This window comes from Juglans regia, chromosome 6 (assembly GCF_001411555.2).
Source record: "Juglans regia cultivar Chandler chromosome 6, Walnut 2.0, whole genome shotgun sequence".
In the NCBI taxonomy this organism is placed as follows: Eukaryota; Viridiplantae; Streptophyta; class Magnoliopsida; order Fagales; family Juglandaceae; genus Juglans; species Juglans regia.
Window position 1 is genome coordinate 24,832,254 of NC_049906.1, and position 18,778 is coordinate 24,851,031.

The window sequence follows — 18,778 nt, forward strand, 5'->3', positions numbered from 1 at the left end:
AAGTACGGAAATATAATATATTTGTTTTTTTAAAAAAATGTGATTTATTATTAAAAGATTAATTTTTTTAAATAAATTATACAACATTTATATATTCTATGATTATAAATATTATTTATCTTTACAAATTAATAAATTTTATATGATATGTTATATTATTTAAAATTAAATTCTAAATATAAATAAAATTATTCAAATTTAAAATGAAAATGTTAAGCGGGATAATGTAAAAGTTACGTGGTAAAAGGAAAAGCAATCGCGGAAATAGCGGAACCAAACAGCGCCTTTATGTCTTTTTCAAAGATTAGGGTTCTGTTAAAAAAAACAGCGTGTGTGTCTGTCTGTTTTGTTTTTTTTTAATATTAATATACGCTGTAACAGTGGACATTCTCTCCTCCTAAGGAATCCGTTTAGGGATCAGTTAACTAATCTACTTTTTATTTATTTATTTAAAATAAATAAATATTCTAATAGACTCAATTAATTATAAGCACTAATTATTGTCCTTAGGTCTGTTACTTTTTTTTTTTTTAAATAACATTAAAAAAGGAGACGTGGCAGTCAATCCGCGGAATCCGCACCGCATCACGTGATTAAAAAAAAAAGAACCCGCCGCCTACCAACATCGTCAGCTAAGCTCTCCCGAATCACGTGGCCAACTCACGTCGCGATGTTGGTGGCCCCCACCAGTACTACGCCTCTCTCTCTCTTTTTCTTTTTTTTAATGATACAAATTTTTATGTACTCCATTGAAACCAGTAGGAATAGGAATTATTCATGGATATGGATGCTAATTTCACAGCATGGAGTTCCTTTAGTTTAAAAATATTATATTTTATTTCTAAACAACTGACAAATAGATTATCCATCTTGGTTATATTTCTATGTATAAAATTCTGGAAAATATATTATTATTTTATTTCATTTAATATTATTATTATTTGAGTAATAGTAAGTATAATTTTAAAATATTAAAATTATCAAAAATCTTCACAACCTCCTAACACTCCACACTTTATATTATTTTTAATTATTATTATTTTTTTCTTTTATGAAATATTTATTATATGAATAATGAATAGAAAATTTAAAATAATTTAAAAACAATAAATTAAAAAAAATTTAAAATATTAAAAATTTAAAAAATTTAAAAAATTATAGAATGTGGAATGTGGTAAAAGTTGTGTAGCAAAACTCTTAAAATCATGCGCGTTCTATTTGAAAAAGATGATCCAATTGCGTGTGACTTGCATTTTAAATTATTTTTCTTATTTTTTTTTAACTTTTGACTATCAATTCAATCTCATTTTCACTATAATTCTATCTCAAAACATATATCAATTTAGATAAATGATATGTATCAATCACTGTTCATTCTCACACATTATATTTATAATTTTATACAAGATGTACAAGTATTTTTCATAAAGTGTAGAATATATAACCATGACTTGTGAGCAGTGGCTGATGAATTTTTTTTTTTTTTATCAATTTAAGTCTTCACAAGTTTTTAAGCTTAATTTTACTTTGATCTATATCTCATCTTACTGGATAGTTAAAGTATTTTAGTTATTTTTTATAATTGATAGAATATTAATAGTTTTTCAATTGCTTTATTTTATTTTATTTAGAATCCAATAATACTTTTATTTGAAAAATGTGCAATTGAGAAATGAATGAAAATAAATATTCTTTTTAACTTTTCCACTAAATTTGGTGCAAAAGATTCTTGAAGTTCAATCCTGAATGGTTTGTGAACATGTGAGAAATAAAAGATTTAAAAAAAAAAAAAAAAAGCAAAGTCGTTTTCTGTGGAACATGGGATGGTTATTAAATCTGAAAATTAGAAAATAAAATAAATAAATAAAATTAGTTCGTGGGAAGAAGAGGAGGAGAGTGAGCCATGTGATATGCATACGTCCGTGACATAATTGACGTGACGGGACCCCTTTCCCCCTTCCCATGAATGTGAGAGACAGACAAAGAGAAAGAGAGAAAGAGGTAAGAGGTTTTTGTTTCTTTTTTCATTTTCTTTAAATTTTTAATTTTTATTGTATGCAAGCGCACGTGAGGGGAGCAGCACTAACCTGCGCCCATCCCCCACCGTTAATCAGGCTGCCGGCTCGCGTGCGGTGGGGACCCCCTCCCCCACACCCTCTGTGTCTGTGTCTGTTCCGTTTCATATTAACATCGTTAGTGTTTCTTTTAACGGCTGTTGCCGTTGGCGAGGCGTTCCGGCGCCGTTGAATGACACTCCACCTGAATTTGAAATGCCTAAACTCTCCTCGGTTTTTTATTTGGTGTCGTTTTGTGGGTGCGAAAGGCCACTGCTTCGGTCTATCCAAATAATTACAGCATCCAGGGAACTGATAATAATTTCGCAATCAACATTTATTGGGATTTGAATGTCTTTTACACTTCATTTTTGTCTTTATAATTTTTATAAATTTTTCGAAATGAATAGAAAAGACACACGAGCTTAACATCATCGTCTTATATATTATAAGATGAGATATTTTATTAAAAATTAAATAAAATATTATTATAAAATAATATTTTTATATAATTTTTATATTAAAATTAAAAAATTTATTATATTTTATTTAAATATTTAAAAAAATTATAATGATTATATGAGATGAGATAGTTTAATTTTGTGTAACCAAATCAGTTCTTAAGGACATGTAGAAAGATAATTAAATTTTAAATAATTCTATATACAATTATGAAATGCGTAAAAATCATATAATTACTTTGAAAAAGAATATGAACCACTATTATTTTTTTTTATGTGAGTCTCATGTTTTATTTATTTATTTTTAAACGATTACACGACAGTGTACAATTCACAATTATAAATATTTTTTCTCTTAAATTTTATACAAATATTTTTGGTTAACAGTATTGTTATTTGTCTATTTGAAGTTTATCACTCATAAGATATTGACGTGGCATTATGTTAGTGTTTTGTTAAAAACAATTATAAAAATATATTTGAAACCAAAAAAAAAAAAAATACAAAACACAAAAAAAAATAATAATAATAATAAAATACTGAAATCATAAATTTTCTCTACTATTTTTGTGTTCATATTTTTTATTTAAAAATAAAAAATAATAATTATTCCCTCGTTAAATATTCATTAACTAGCTAACCTAAGGAGAATACACACGTGGCATGCCATGTTTTTATTTAAAACACAAATAATCGGGCATGTGTCATGCCTCATGATGATAAAAGAAATAACACGTCAACATAATTTACAAACTAAAATATCGTTAAACAAGTAAAAAACAAAATACACTTTAAATAATTTATACAATCTTATTATAGTATACAAGCTGTCTAACGCATTTTCTTAAAAAAAGTAGCCAATTCCAAAACTTATATATAAAAAAACTTACCTTTTAATGATGGGTCGTTTTTTTCTTTATTTTTTTTAGGTTAGGTTTGCAAATCCCATACTGTATCTAAAATTATCGTTTAGATTCTTTTTTTTTTTGAGTTTTTAGAGTTTTGTTACACAACTTCTACCACACTCCATATTCTATATATTTTTTTTAATTTTTTAAATTTTTTTTAGTTTATTTTTTAAAATTATTTCAAATTATTTATTCATTATTTATATAATAAATATTTGATAAAAGAAAAAAATAATAAAAATTAAAAAAAATATAGAGTGTAGAGTATTAGAAGGTTGTGAAGATTTTTTATTTATATTTTTCCAACATTTTTTACAACTTTCTAAATAATATGAGATTGTAGTTTATATATATATATATACACATACATATTCACCAATATTTTGAAAATGACTTGATGTGTTTTGTTTTGCTAATTTTAAATGAATTTTATTTTTTTTTAATTTATTTTATTAAGTCATGCAACATGCCACACGCCTAACTTCTAGATAGGTGACATGGAACGTCAATTTATTGATTAGATTGATTAATGAAAATATGGTGTGGAACTAGGCCCTCGTGATATATGAATAAAAATCAATCTCTCTCTCTCTTAGGGGCAAATAGTACATATTTTTATTGAAAAAAAAATAAGTATTTGTACAATTAGTACCGTTTATGATTTGGACAATAAACAGTACAATTAGCATCGCGCACATGTTTACAAAAATGAATAAATTTAAAATTTATATGAAAAAATTTATTTTTAAAATAATAAATTTTAATTTTTTCAATAACAGTGCGTCATATTTATACATTTTAAAACTGTAACATTATTCTAAGTTAGGAGAAATAACTTCAAACACCAATCAAGCTTGCTTGAAAGAATATATTATATAATATATATATATATATATATACATATTTAGGCAATGTAAAACCGATGATCCCAAGGGATTCTAACAAAAGATGAATTATTCTTTATTGTTGGTCACGGCAATATTTCTCAGCTTGTAGTTTTATTTATGAATAATTTATATAAAAGCAAACCCGTAAAGCAATAAAAATAAAAGATTCAAACCGCTTGAAAGCGATTGATTATGACAATGAAGTGAGAGATGACACGAACAACCTTACAATATAAGCTTCCTCCGCGTTGTGGTTATGAATTGTCGAGGCCAATTTATTCATCACGTGAAAGAAATTAAAATTTTACACATCATATTATCATTTCAGTTATCCTACTAAGTATGATGTGTTACATTTATAATTATTAAACGATCATTTATTACATATTTTTTTATTATTTAATAACGATAAATGTATTACATATCACTTAATATAAATAAAATAGGATGAGAGTGTGGTGTATAATATCATTCGAAAGAAATATTCAAAACTTTAATATAAGAAAATCTTTTTTCTTTGATCTATTGGAAATGAATAATTTCAAAACCAAACCCCTTCAAAGCATAATTTCGTAGGAATAATGTCAAAATGAGATGATTTGTATAAATTAAAAACGTGTAAGTTTAGGTCAAACTTCTTGACAAAAATATTTGCTAAGAAATTCACTTTATTATATAATAAATCATATTTTTTTAAGAATTTGTACAAAACAAGCTTACATGTATTTAGCATTATTTATCATATTTGTGCTGCCCCCACATCAACGAAAGGACAATGCTAGTGGCCGCCAAGCGGTAGCCGCTGGGCATATTGTTAGTTTATTTTTTATTTTTTTCAACAAATTTTTAATATCTTTAATTATTAAAGAAAATACATAATTTTACTAATAGTCACTTTTTTAATTATTAAATAAAAAAATAAAAATAAATAAGCGGTAACTTTGAGCAGCTCCGAGAGTATTTTGCTTAACAAAAACATGACAATTCGAGTGTGGTGGTTATAAATCTAGTTTGTTTTATGGATCGTGCTACAGCCCCCGCTGGGGGCTCCCGCTGGGAGCTCCCGCTGGGGCTGTAGTGTATTTTTGTATGTGTTTTTTTTTAAATTGTTTTTTATATAATTTTTTTTAATATTTTTTAATATTTTTTAAAAAATAAAATAAATTTAGAACATTATTAAAAACACTTTCTTAATCAAGAAGTAAAAAAAAATTATTAAAAAATATTTCTTTAATCAAGAAGTAAAATAAAAAATCATATAAAAATATTTTATATTTTACTTCGTGATTAAGCAAGTATTATTTAATAATATTATAAATTTTTTTATTTTTTAAAAATATTTAAAATCATTAAAAACATCTATATAAAAAAAAGAATTAAAAAATACACATAAAAAAATACACTAGAGCTCCAGCGGGAGCTCCCAGCGGGAGCCCCCAGCGGGAGCTCTAGCATTTTCCTTGTTTTATTAGTTTGGAAGAAAAAAAAGGGAATAACTTAAAACAAAAATATCAGTTTTTTTTTAAAAAAATTCAGAATTAAAAAAATAAAAAATATCGCTTAACTTTTGCTACTATTGCAACCATTGAAAAACTAAAGTTGCTCTTATCTTTTAGTTGGAGGTAGCTCATTTTTTGTGATTTTTAATTCCTGCTTTAATACAACTGGTCCTACTACTTAAAATAATATTATTCAGAAGCTGTACCGAGGATAAACCTTTTACACCTCTATCATGGAAGAATTTGATTTGTAAACAAAATTTAAAAAAGTTTAATTTTTAAATCATATATTTGCATATTAATAACATGGATGGTGTGTATTATCTACACTGATTTGCAAGTATAACTCTTTAAAATAACTATAGACTTGACTCTATTTAACCAAATGAGCTTGACTATAAAAAAATCTACTTGTCTTAAGGTAGGGTTTGGATGTTGAGTTAGGTTGAGTTAAATTTTTTATGAATAGTAGTGAGTTAATATAGTAATGAGAAGTTAAAAAAAATTATAGGTCTCACGTGTAAAGAGGTGTTGAGTTGAATTTAGTGATTTGACAATTGGATATTTGGATGTTAGAAGAGGTATAAATCTGAACTGATTGGAACTGAGTTCGGTCAAGAAACTTAACGCAGTCTAAAACAATATAGGCGAGAATAATGCTTGAGACAATTTTTAAATATATAAGTTTCGTATAAACTTTTTATAAAAAAGTAACTCACCAAAAATAAAAAAGAGTTACACACTTTTTTAAAAAAAAGACATGCACCAGATTTTGTATATTTAGAATTTATATATATAATTAGTTTTTTATTTTTTTATTTATATACGGTCCACAATAACCTCTTTAATCTTTATTTAAATAATTTAAATATTATATATATATTTAAAATTTTAATGATTTCTTAGCTCTTTTTATAGTCTTTAAATTCTTTTCAATATAAAATTCATAAAAATGGATTTAACTGGATCAGGGCCTCATTGGCCTATTGGGAAGCTTTCGTGATTGGTAGCTACCTACCTACTGGATAGCCCTCCTTTATTATTTTAATTTATTTTATATGTTTATATAAATATGAAATTTTATGTTATTGGGGGTTGTTTGGGGAATTGGATAAAAAGGAAAAAAAAAAGAAAAGAAAAGAAAAAAAGAGAGAGAGAATGGGGTAAGGATTGGATGGGTCATGGGAGTTTAGTTTCATAGGACCAACAGTACGTGAGAGCACGTGGTGCTAGGTTATGGCGTGCGGCCTCTTGCTTTCTCGTGACGCTGTCACGTGGAGACGTGGGCAGTGGGACCCACTAATTACCCTCCACCCCACCTCCAATTAATTAATTAAAAACTAAAAAAAAAAAAAAGGGTTAGTGGAGTGGAGGGGCATGTGCTGTCCTTTCCAAACTGACCTGTCGCTCATGGGTCTCTATTGGGGGAAATCTTCTGCTGACGAGGCGGACTCACGTGCTGTCCAGAGAGTTGTTTGCTTTTTGGTTGGTCCTAGAAGTGGAAACGTGGCCCCACTTAAGAGGGGACAAGTGTCTCAATCGACTGTGGCAGCAGCTCAGATTCGGAAGGCTACCTTCTCCGTTTCCCGTATGGATAGCTTTCGACTTTTTGAGAGAGAGAGAGAGAGAGACCATTTTAAGCACAAATGAAAGACCACCTGGTCCTCGTCCATTTCAATGAGCATATGTTTTTTGGTTTGGACTTTGTGTCTTCTATGAGCTTGGGCTCTTTCCATTGTGGGTACGAACTTGATGTTTGCTTTTGTTTTGGACCTGGGTTTGTTTTTGTTGATAGCCTATAGGTTAACATGTAATATCTCGATTAGAAAAATTCTTTCATCAGTCACTATTTACTATTCTATATCCTATAAAAAATACTCACATTATAAAAAAACACTAACATCATATGAAAAAGCTATAGATATAAAGTGTGAGAGCGAATAGTAACTGATGTATAGTATTCCTTATCTTAATTAAAAAAAGTAGCGATGAAATTCAATGTTATTTTAAGAAGAAAAAAAATCTGGATTATCCTACCTTTCTTGACCAAATTCTATGACTTAAGTGGAAGAGAGATAGATATATAAAGTAGACTCTACAACATTTAAAGTTGCTCGAATAAATTGTTTGGACAACATTAAATGCTCAATAAATATTGTGGAGCCTACTTCAGCATCTTATCTCTCTCCCAATCTAAGCCTTAAGAGATCGTAATAGACTCTAGGGGATCTCTATCCAAAAATATATCCTTTACAATAATTCTAATGGACTTCAATTGTAAACTTAACTACTTTTTTTTAATTAAAGAGAAATCTACATATAAATTTTACAAAAAGTAAGTTTAAAAACTGATGTTGCTTGATATCATATATCATATCTACTTCATAATAAAAAGAGTTTTGTAATATGATGTACTACATTTAACTATGCCAATTTGTAAAGTTCCTCTTGTAAAATTTATGTGCAGATCCAATACTTCTCTTTTATACTATAGGCTCAGACATGGCATGAGTATTATGAGTTTTTACAAATGGTATATACACCAAACCCAATTAGAAATGTGACATAAGCCATGCCACCAATAATAGAATGAAAGATCAATAACAAGTTCTTTTAACATATAGGCACAGGTGTGACTTGAGTATTCCTTGAATTGATAGGCTCGAGAGTTCCTTGAATCAGTACATGACAAGTAGCATAATCTCTAAAATGGGAGGAAACTGCTGAAGTATATGATGCATATTTCTGTAATTGGGTATTAAAAGGATAGGGTAGTCTTGCTTTCCACATGCTGAATAACTGCCATGACAAACATATTTTGTTATCCTCAGTCACACTCGCTGATATGAAAAGTTTGTAAGTTGTAGACATATGAAGTCCTTTCAACAGTGCCACATTAACAAAATCTGAAATGAAGAAGAACATAGCTAAAGAAAAAAGAACATCAATACAAGACCAATTTAAGAACAAACAGGCAGAACACAAATTCTGCCAAGTCAATTTATATACTTGCTCGCAAAATGAACTGAATAATAAATCAACAATATATACTGCTTTCATGAGAGAAAAACAATTTATAACTTAAGAAGAATGGCCCAGAAAAAAGGGTAAATAAGAAAGAAAAAAAGAATGGAACAGGTAGGCGGCATTAACCCTTTTAGAACATACCTCAGTTTGATTCAATACAACTCACTTTCTGAAACATAACGGAGTTAACAACATCCCTTACAAAGATACAAAAGCATTCTCGGCAAGAATTAGGCATTAGAGTGGACTTGTGGAGCTGCTGAATATGTTCAGTGTGGCGGCACACTGAGCTCGGGAAGGGGTGAACCCCAGACATACGGTGCTCTAAACCACATGCAGCCAAGATAGTATGAGTGGCAAGCCTTGCAATTTCCTTAAAAGCATGAATTCCTGCATAAAAAATAATTTCAAAGTAAATATCCGGCATTCAAGTCACAAAATCTTTTTGTCTAATGTACTAAAAAGTGCTTCAAATCCATCCAAACCAAACTATTAAACAAGAGAAAGTCACATACATGTGATAACAAGGCGTTGGTCAAGGGGGAGTGCTCATAGGGTTGGTCAGTTGTTCAACTATGATAAGGTGTACAAAATTTAGCACAAGAAAACGATGTCATATCCTAAACATTAGTATTATGAAAGAGGTTGAAGATCATTAACTAAGCTCCCAATACAAGAACCTTGCATCGGGTTTACAAGGACAACCCTAGGAAGAAGATCAAGTGTATCCAAATCACCAATCCAATATGTTTCACAATTACTAAAAGATTTAAGATATTATAAAAAGAAACCTGCACTTCAATAGGACCTACGCCCTTGAATGATAATAAAATGAGATAATTACAACCTTTGCACCACAAACTACCAAAATCGACACATTTGCACCCTTAAATTACCAAAAACTGACACTTAGCACCCTCCTTTAAGATCCGATTGTCAAGATATTACTATGTCAATGAGGATGCAAGGCGGCAGTTTTTGGTAGTGTGATGATGTTGTAAAGGTTTTGGTAGGTTTGTGATGCAAAATGCAAAAGCCCTGATAGTTTGAAGGTGAAAAGTGTACTTTTCCTGATAAAATTTAAATCAATTTGCATTGACTAACCCCATAATCACCTACCAACTCTACCATAAATGAATATACAGTAACAGTAAAACATATAGATAGAAAACTAAGTTCGAAGATAATCATACCCAACTTTTTGTCTTTGCTTAGGAGCTTCAAGTTAAGCTTGACAAGAGATCTAATCTCACTTTTGGCTTCATCATCTTTAACTGCATTGCTTTCAGTAAGATCCTTTCCAGATCTAACTCTCTCATTCGAAAAATCTACCTCACCAGGCACAGATGTACTGAGGTCTGTTTTGGCATATAGTGAATCAGCAACTCTTGGCATCGATCCAACCAAACTCATTGAACAAGTAGATTCATTGTCCTTGTCGGAGAAATTTAATGAGGCTCCATTTACATATCCCTGTAACAGTCTTGACCCATTTTTACCACAGACATTACCTTGAATACCCGACCATTTATTTCTAGAGAACGAAGATTTGAAAGATGCTAGGGAATGCGTTGCTGCGACACCCTCACTCTCACTAGATTCTACAGTTTCTTTAGTAGTGACACTACTCTGCTTCTGCTTTTTTACCTTACCAGATTGACAATTTCCAATATCTTTTTCAAGAGAATAACAATCATAATGCTTCTTCATAGCAATTCTTCCAACATCCTCGGCTCCAAATTGTTTATTTTTCAATGAATGAAAAGTTGAACTAATACTGGGTGCATCGTTTGCAGCTTTTCCTGTGCTGGAATGAAGTTTTGAAACCTGATTAGTACAACTGGGTTTTTCAAGAGTATGCTGTATGGACTTTGCTTTAAACAACATTTTCCATGCCTTATCAATGTCATGCGAGCTTCTGTTGTGCCCAGAACTTCCAGGAAAACTAGCCTCAGTCGTCAATTGCTGACAACTTGTGGAGGATGATGAATTTTGTTGATCTGATCTTTCATGCGATACTGTCCTGATGTTCAATTTTTGGCCACTTCCGCAGCCAGGTTTAGATGAAAGGGAAGAGAAGCTCAATGACCCATTACGGAAGGCATGCCAATTTTCACGAAGTGCCTGGATATGACTGTGCACGTCACGACAACGTTGCAATGTTCTTGCACCTGACTGGGTTGCTCCATCAGCAACATTCTGAAGTGTTCTTGCAGCAGGGCCATTTACTTCCACTACAATGCTGTTTCCCCTATCTGGGGCAACAGGAGGTGACAGCAGGTTTAGATTTGAAGATTTTGTGGCCTCTCTGGCAACTGCTGGGCTATTTGGTTCTCTTACGATATTAAAGATAGTAACATGCTCCTCAAGAGTTGGTATTACTTTTTCATTGTGACTATCAGCATGCATTTCCCTATTGACAAGTTGCGTTCTACAGACAGTACAGTCATGGCAAAACCAATCACCTTCAGGAACGGTAAAACCCAAGCCTACACAGTACGTATGAGAAGCTGAATCACAAAGATCACAAAGTAATAGAAGACTGTCATCAGTCATTTGATGGCATATGCTACATAAAACTTGTGAAAAAGGATCAGAAGGCCCAGCTGTTGTGTTTCCATAAGGAGTGTAAATCTACAAAACAAGCATAAATTGGTATGGGAGATTTGACTCAAGCTAAGTTGTATATGGAAAGATGGCATATGATAGATAAGATAATTGAACTTTCACTACACATAATAGTCAGGATAACCTCACTCAAGGTAAAAGAAAACAGGTTTAACTTTGTGATACCTTTTGTGACCTGATTACATTTCAATCAAGTGCAAACCAATATCTAAGTTTTAGGAAATGTGATACAATTATATTGACATATATAAACTGGAATTAGATACAAACACATTTGACAAATAATGAGAACTCTGAATAAAGGAACAAAGTCATGCCGTCTGTTCTGTACTTCTCATTGAGTCTTTGCACCTATTTTCTTTTACTCTCGCTAACTGCCATTTCCTTCTTGGGGTCAATATGAAAGATGCGGTTCATACAATAATAAACTTAATTTGAATAAATTTTCTTTGAAGTTGTTACGATTGTTATTAGCATCTCGCATAATCTTTGCACAAGCTTTTCAATCAAAGCTTTAATTTGGAGCTTTTTAAAAAACAGGGTTTTCAACTTTTTTTATGTGCTTAAAATTTCTTTTATAAATTTACCAAACATACCGTTTCTTCTTCAAAAGAGCTTTTAACTTGTTAAAAGTACTTTTCAAACTTTCAAACTCAAATCCAAACGGGGTACTTAGTGGTAATAATCTTAACGCTAGTTACATTGTGCTTGCGAGGAGCTACAATACTCTTGCCTCAAAACGCAAATCACTCAATGATTCATTAATCAAAATTGCTAAAATTCATTGAGAACATTCACCACAAACATTAGAATGCCAAAATAAAGATAAAATCCTAAATAACCCCTAGGGATTGGCTCAAGTGATAAAGACCTTGGGCTTAGGGGTATGCTCCCCACAGGTCAAAGGTTCAAATCTCCTTAGGTGCAAACAATCTCTAGGGGCCATCGGACTGAGATTTTTTTTTCTTGAATTACCCAAAGTGCACTTGAAGGAAACTCCTTCTCGAGGGCCTGTGCACCCTCGAGATTAGTTGGGACGCTGTTCCCGGATACCTAGTGCCAATAAAAAAACCAAAGAACCTAAATGGCCCAAATAAAGACTTAGGCCATGTTTGGGAAGTGAGATGAGTTATATCAAAACTTTTCAAAATTTCTTTTCCAAACATCACTCAAACACAAAAATACTTATCAATTTCAAATCTTCAATTTTTTCATCTAATTATTACGTAAGCATTACAACTTTCCCAAACTTCCAAATAAAATACAAAAAAACAATACAATTTTTTCAAATTTCAAAATAAAAATAATATTCAAATAACTTTTTAAGTTTATAATATTTTTATTTAATTTTTTCTCTCATTTTTCAAAACCCAATAAAACATATTCACTCAAACCATTTCAGTACTATTAACAAACCATTTCACTACTATTCATAGAATTGTCATGTAACAACCCGATCCTAAATTTAGGCTATAATATAAGTTTTATGTAAATTTTTTTTATATAGATATAGTCTATAGATATTATTATTATTATTATTATTTTATCAGATTTTACAATTATTAATTTTAATAATTATTACTAGATTTTATCAGATTGAGTTTTGGTTTGAATTTAAAGTTTATTTCTCCCTATCTCCACCGAATCCCATCTCTTGATTTTATAATCCTAGCCTCAAACTCATCCTAAACTCCAAACACTATTGACATTCTAGATAAAACTCCTAACTACCAAAAATTCCTTTTATGAATTTCAGCCATGCACGTCTCTAACTTATTTATCCACTTACATGCACATGCACATGCATGTACGCCTCTCAACTCCAAACTCTATCCACCCTCCTGTGAACCACGATACCTCGCTTTCCCCTACCTCTAAAACTACCTGAGACCCTCTAGTAATAAACACAACACAAATCGGCAGAGAAGGAAAACACATGCACACAACACCCTTTCACAAACCTCTTCCCCTCTAACCCGCAACACGCGTCTAGGAAAAACTCCAAGCCACAAACCGGGACTGCTGAAACTCCCCCACAACCTATCGCGCCGCAAACCGCCATCACCCACTTTCTTTTGCGGCGACTCCACGCTGCCCAGAACACACCGACGCCACCGTCGACAACCTCCAGGAAGACGAACCCACTCTTCGGACAACACAGTACCACAATCATGCACGAAACGCACCTCTGTTTTGCACTCCCGAAACAGAGCAACCGAACCACTTGCTTTGCCGGAGTCCACCACATAAGACATCGGAGCACCACCCACGGTGCCAGAAACTGCCGGCCATCCTTGTCCTGTCGCACCCACTCCCTTCCGGTAAGCCCACGACCACCGCCAGCCTCCTTTGTTTTCGCCAGCCAGCCAGCCTGCCTCCTCTCTCTCTCTCTCTCTCTCTCTCTCTCTCTCTCTCTCTCTCTCTCATGGCGTCGCACCACCCCTACCTAGGAACCCAGTCACGCCGCTAGCCACCCAAACCACCATCGCAGTGGCCTTCTCTCTCTCTCGGTGAGTTCCTCCATTATCGCACGGCCTGTTTCTTTTGTTTGGTTTCCGTGGGTTCTAAATCTCTGTTTCATAACGGGCCTTTAGGCCCTAAGCCCATTCGGCCAATGCTTTTCCTAAGACAAGTATGCTGGGCTTATTTTCAAATGGATTTTATGTTTTAAAAGGTAATATGGGCCAGATTACACTTTTACATAAACTATTTTAGTTATGTTGAAATGGACTTGTATTTTAAATTAGGCTTGATCTTATTTTATTTCAACAACAATTTTAGTAATTTTATTGGGCTTAATATTTTAAAGGTCAATTTTTAATTAAATAAATATATTAGTCAAAGGCTATGTTATAAGGATATTTTGCTAATATTTTGTTAATATTCCTTTGTCTATTTAGTTGAATTTAATAAAATTATTATGTTAAGAATATTATTAGTATTTATTAAGTTTCTTATAAGATTTAATAATTATGTTAAGAAATGAAACTTAGTTTAAGAATTGAAGTTTTATAACTTATTTTAAAATATCCCAAGTATTCTACTAAATTATAGTATGTTATTTTAAATACCAAGATTTATTGATTATGGTGTTAAACAAAATATTTATTTGACTATCTTTTAGATTGTGAATTTAATTAAGTAAAATATTAGTACTTATTTGTTTCCAAACAAATTTTAATGATAGTTATTATTGCATATAGATCTCAAGTTAAGAAGTGTTATTCAAGAAGAAGCGTAACGAGGTAAGTAATTTGATCATAAATTAGGATAATCACAGTTCAGCTTATATACAAGTATTATTCAAGCCAGTTTTATTGACAACCATTATTTATGTACCACTCATGTCATATGCAAATATGTCATCCAGCATAGCATACGATCATGTCATTCCGCATCATGTTCAAATTTAGAAATTATAATTATGTATGTAATATATTATGCATCTCATGTGTACAAGACACATAAGCCATCTTAAATTCAAGTGCAAGATAAGATAAGATCAAATCAGTTAATAAGATGACCATTCAGATGCATGGTACCAATGCAATTCAGTTTCAGGGTGGATGTGCAAGCCACGAACTCAGTCGTGGTCCACCATAGTATGCCAAAATACTATCAGCGGTTCCTCTTGCTGTAGGGGGATGTGGAGTAGGTGCACAATCTCGCACACAGGGTTAAGTGTGTTGGCCAATCAAATCAGTCAGTTAATTCAGTTAAATCAGTTATACATAGCATAAGCATCAGTATGAACAGTCATGAATTTAAACTCTCAGTATAAAAACTTTTATGAAAACTTTATGTTTATTATGTTTGCGTTGTGATGGATTTCTTGCTGAGTCTTCAACTCATTTTAGTTTGTTTTCATGTTTTTAACCACCCAGGTGAGGATGATGAATATGAGCAGACAGACCAGGATTTGAAAGAGCAGTTGTTTTAGTTTCAGACCTTCTAGAGTAAAATTGATTTTACGACATAAGATTTTATTCAGTTTGTTCATTTAATGTTTTTGGAAAACATTTTTATTAGACAATTTTTCTACAAAATAAAGTCTAAGTTCATTTATTGAAAATGAGATCTCTTACCGGGTTTATTTTATGAAAAACACGTGACACTCCTAGCCTACGGGAAGGGGGTGTTACATGTCATCTTATCTCATTTCCCAAACATTCCTTTACATTCCAAAATCCTAAATAAATCAGTGAAATATCTTTGATTCACAAAGAATTGCGGAAAATTAATTATCTGTCCTCATATAAAACCTAACAACTATGCCCTGATGCCAGGTCATAAACTGGAGTTCTACTAAGGCTCACCAGAGCCAAATTGATAAATACTAACAACTCTCCAAAAGGGAACAAAGTAAAGCCCATCTCTTAGAGCACTTTACATTGAGTTTATGTACATGTCTTCTTTTACTTTTGCTAACTGTCATTTCTTTTTAGGAGATAAATATCAGCGATGTGGTTCATACAGTAATAAGACTAATTCGAATAATTTGTATGGGCAAAATAGTTAATTTTATCGCTTATTAATAAAAAAGTAACCAATAATTGAGCAAAGAAAATACTACCTTGATTAGTTTCAAGTATTAACTCATAAGCTAAAATAACAGTGGTAACAATCTTAACACTAGTTTAATATTCTTCATTTGGTTTCTTATTCCATAACCATGCCCTAATTTCTTTAATGTTGTAATTCTATTAAGGCTCACCCGGAACCAAAATCAGATAGAGCATCTTCCTTTGGTCTCTCTCGCCCCACGAATGTCTTTTGGGATAAGCTATAATTAGTAAACATTCAATTACATACAAATAAATAATCAGACGAATATTGTCCCAGAAGATAACTCACAAACAGATAGCAGACGTATGCAAACCACAATTAATTTAACTCAAGTCATTCCAAATCGCTCTATTCGATACCTTACCAGCTCAAGCTCTAAGAAAAATCCATATTAAGTGCAAATAAAAACATTTTCTAACGTATTAAAGAGAGAGGCGTAAAAAACCCCAACAAACAAAACACAACAAATACACTAAAATTGATACGTTCGCATCCAAGAGACACAAAAGCAAAGAGAACCCATCACAAAACTCAAAACCCATGACAGAAGCATATAATGAAATACCGAAATTTCCCTCACCTGGTAGCGGACTGGGACCTTGACAACGCGTTCACGGTAAAAGACACCGTCCTTGAACGGCCTATGAATGGTGCTGAACCTACGCTTGCATATGGGGCAACGGGATTCGATCTTGGCCCACTCCATGATGCAAAGAAAGCAGAAGTGATGGTCGCAGCAATCGATTATGCCTCTGATCGATTTGGCACTGTCGGATAAGCAGATCATGCAAGGGGAATTGGAATTGGCAGGCCATTGTAGCTGTTCTTGAGCTTCGAAGTGAGAGTGACTGGGGTTGTCTTGGATTTTCGACTTGGAGGTCGAGGATAGGGTTTTGCGACGCTTGTTTGGGAACGGGAAGGACGAGTCATCCGAGTCAGTCGCCATAATGTATCGCATCCGTAATTTTGGTGTTTGTTTCAGATAGAAAATAAAAGTAAAATGATAAAGAAGGAAGAGAATGAATGAATGGCAAGTTTGAGGCCTTGCCTTCGTTATTTAACCAAAGAAATTGGGCTTAACTGTTCTTTTTCTAATGTGGCCCAACGTACGTTGAATCATCGGACTTGTTACAATAGGTTCTGACCCAATCTTTTGTTTTTGTTTTTTGATTTTGACAAAACAACATTCATAAGCAAATCAAATACATAGTCTTATTGGCAAAGAGTTGATGACCTGATGACATATGACACAGTTTTAATAAAGGAAAATCTGGGTTCGAAAACCCCCACCCCTTGTATATAAAAAAAAAATCATAGTCTTCAGTTTTCCAATATATATATATATATATAGGAAAATTCTATACACCACACCACCATCTTACTTTCATCCCACTATATAAGATATGATACATTTATTATCTTTGGATGATCCTTTATTGGATGATTTTTTATCATCTAATGATGATAAATATGTTACATCTAACATAGTAGAATGAAAGTGTGATGGTGGTATGGTGTATAACATTACTCACACACACTCACATATAAAATACATGAGAAATGAGTTGTACAAGTTTTAAATAGACAAGCTACATATAAACCCTTGTAAAAAAGTGGATCCAACTTAGAAAGAGTGTACAAGAACCTATTCTTTATTAGTGGGATTTACTTTTTTACAAATGGCTTGTATGATATTTGTCTATTTGAGGCTTGTACTTACCATTACTCTAAATACATAGTCTTCAAAAACAACATTACAAACAAGAAAAATTAAACACAAGAATTGTTTGCAGCATCTACAGCCACTCTACTTGCAAGAAAAGTAGGAGGTTGCTGCCACCATTAGATAGTATCATTCACAACTCTAGCATGACGTGTCAAGAGATATGCTGCCTCATTGCATTGTCTTCCAATAAGGAGAAACTTGAAGAAATTGAAATGTGATTACAAAGATTTAATCTCCTTAATCACCAGACTACGACTAGAATACAACTCTGGATTAGAATGAATAGAGTCCACAACAATTCGAGAGTTACCCTTAATAATCAAATTCGGAACTCCAAGATGAACCATTTGTAAGCCTAATAATGTAGCAAGAGACTCAATATCTTCCGGTTCATAACATCAGTCCTCTTTCTACACATAACCATAATCATATCACCCATTTGATTACGTAAAATTGCTCCACACCAGATGTAGGGGTGAAGAACATGAACCTCCTTCGACATCTAGAACCATGAATGATGGTAATGGCAAACATGAGACCAAATAGTTCTATGAGTGGTATAAAACATCTTTCATCATGGGATCTACTATTGCCAAAACAAAAATTGATTGATATTTATCAGATGATTGTGAGGCACTTAACCAATCGTTTGACTTGTTAACTTGGTCGAAAATTAATGAATCTAACTATCCTATACTCGCGACACTTATTGGCCATGTCTGTTTCCACGGTTGCATCCGAATCAACATTTAGTATGGGAGGTCATGTGCTTGATCATTTTCAGAGTTCGTTGGCTCCGAGAACCGTTGAGGCACTTATTTGTATTCAAAATTGGTTAAGGCATTCGTCAACAACTATTGATATTCGGGAGGCTATGGATAATGCGGAAAGTTTCATAGTAGAATCGAGTAATGTTTTCTTTGTTTTTATTGTAATTTGATTTTAATATTTTTATAGTCCAAATTCACTAACATTTGATGTTTTATTCTTATTATTAATATTTATTAATGTTTGTATATAGA

General features: G+C 32.1%; 1 protein-coding gene across 2 annotated transcripts; it reads right to left on the reverse strand.

The window, feature by feature from the left end:
* Positions 1-8,271: 8,271 nt before the first annotated feature.
* On the reverse strand, positions 8,272-17,053 carry LOC108993487. Of its 2 annotated transcripts, none has more exons than XM_018968420.2 (4): positions 16,611-17,053; positions 10,030-11,470; positions 8,978-9,226; positions 8,272-8,608 (listed from the first exon to the last, which is right to left on the reverse strand). In XM_018968420.2, the coding sequence occupies exons 1-3, from the start codon at positions 16,986-16,988 to the stop codon at positions 8,979-8,981; spliced, it is 2,067 nt and encodes a 688-aa protein (XP_018823965.2). In that variant the 5' UTR covers positions 16,989-17,053; the 3' UTR covers positions 8,272-8,608; position 8,978. The 2 variants fall into 2 exon arrangements, with proteins under 2 accessions (XP_018823965.2, XP_018823966.2); XM_018968421.2 differs by having other exon boundaries at positions 8,599-8,715; positions 16,611-17,033.
* Positions 17,054-18,778: the final 1,725 nt, after the last annotated feature.

Excerpts from the sequence above, each read along its gene's own strand:
- LOC108993487 (XM_018968420.2), bottom strand. The coding sequence starts at position 16,988 with ATGCGATACATTATGGCGACTGACTCGGATGACTCGTCCTTCCCGTTC. Across the intron at positions 11,471-16,610 it reads AGGTCCCAGTCCGCTACCAG|ATTTACACTCCTTATGGAAA; the intron begins GTGAGGGAAATT and ends CTTGTTTTGTAG. Across the intron at positions 9,227-10,029 it reads AAGCAAAGACAAAAAGTTGG|GAATTCATGCTTTTAAGGAA; the intron begins GTATGATTATCT and ends TTTTTTATGCAG.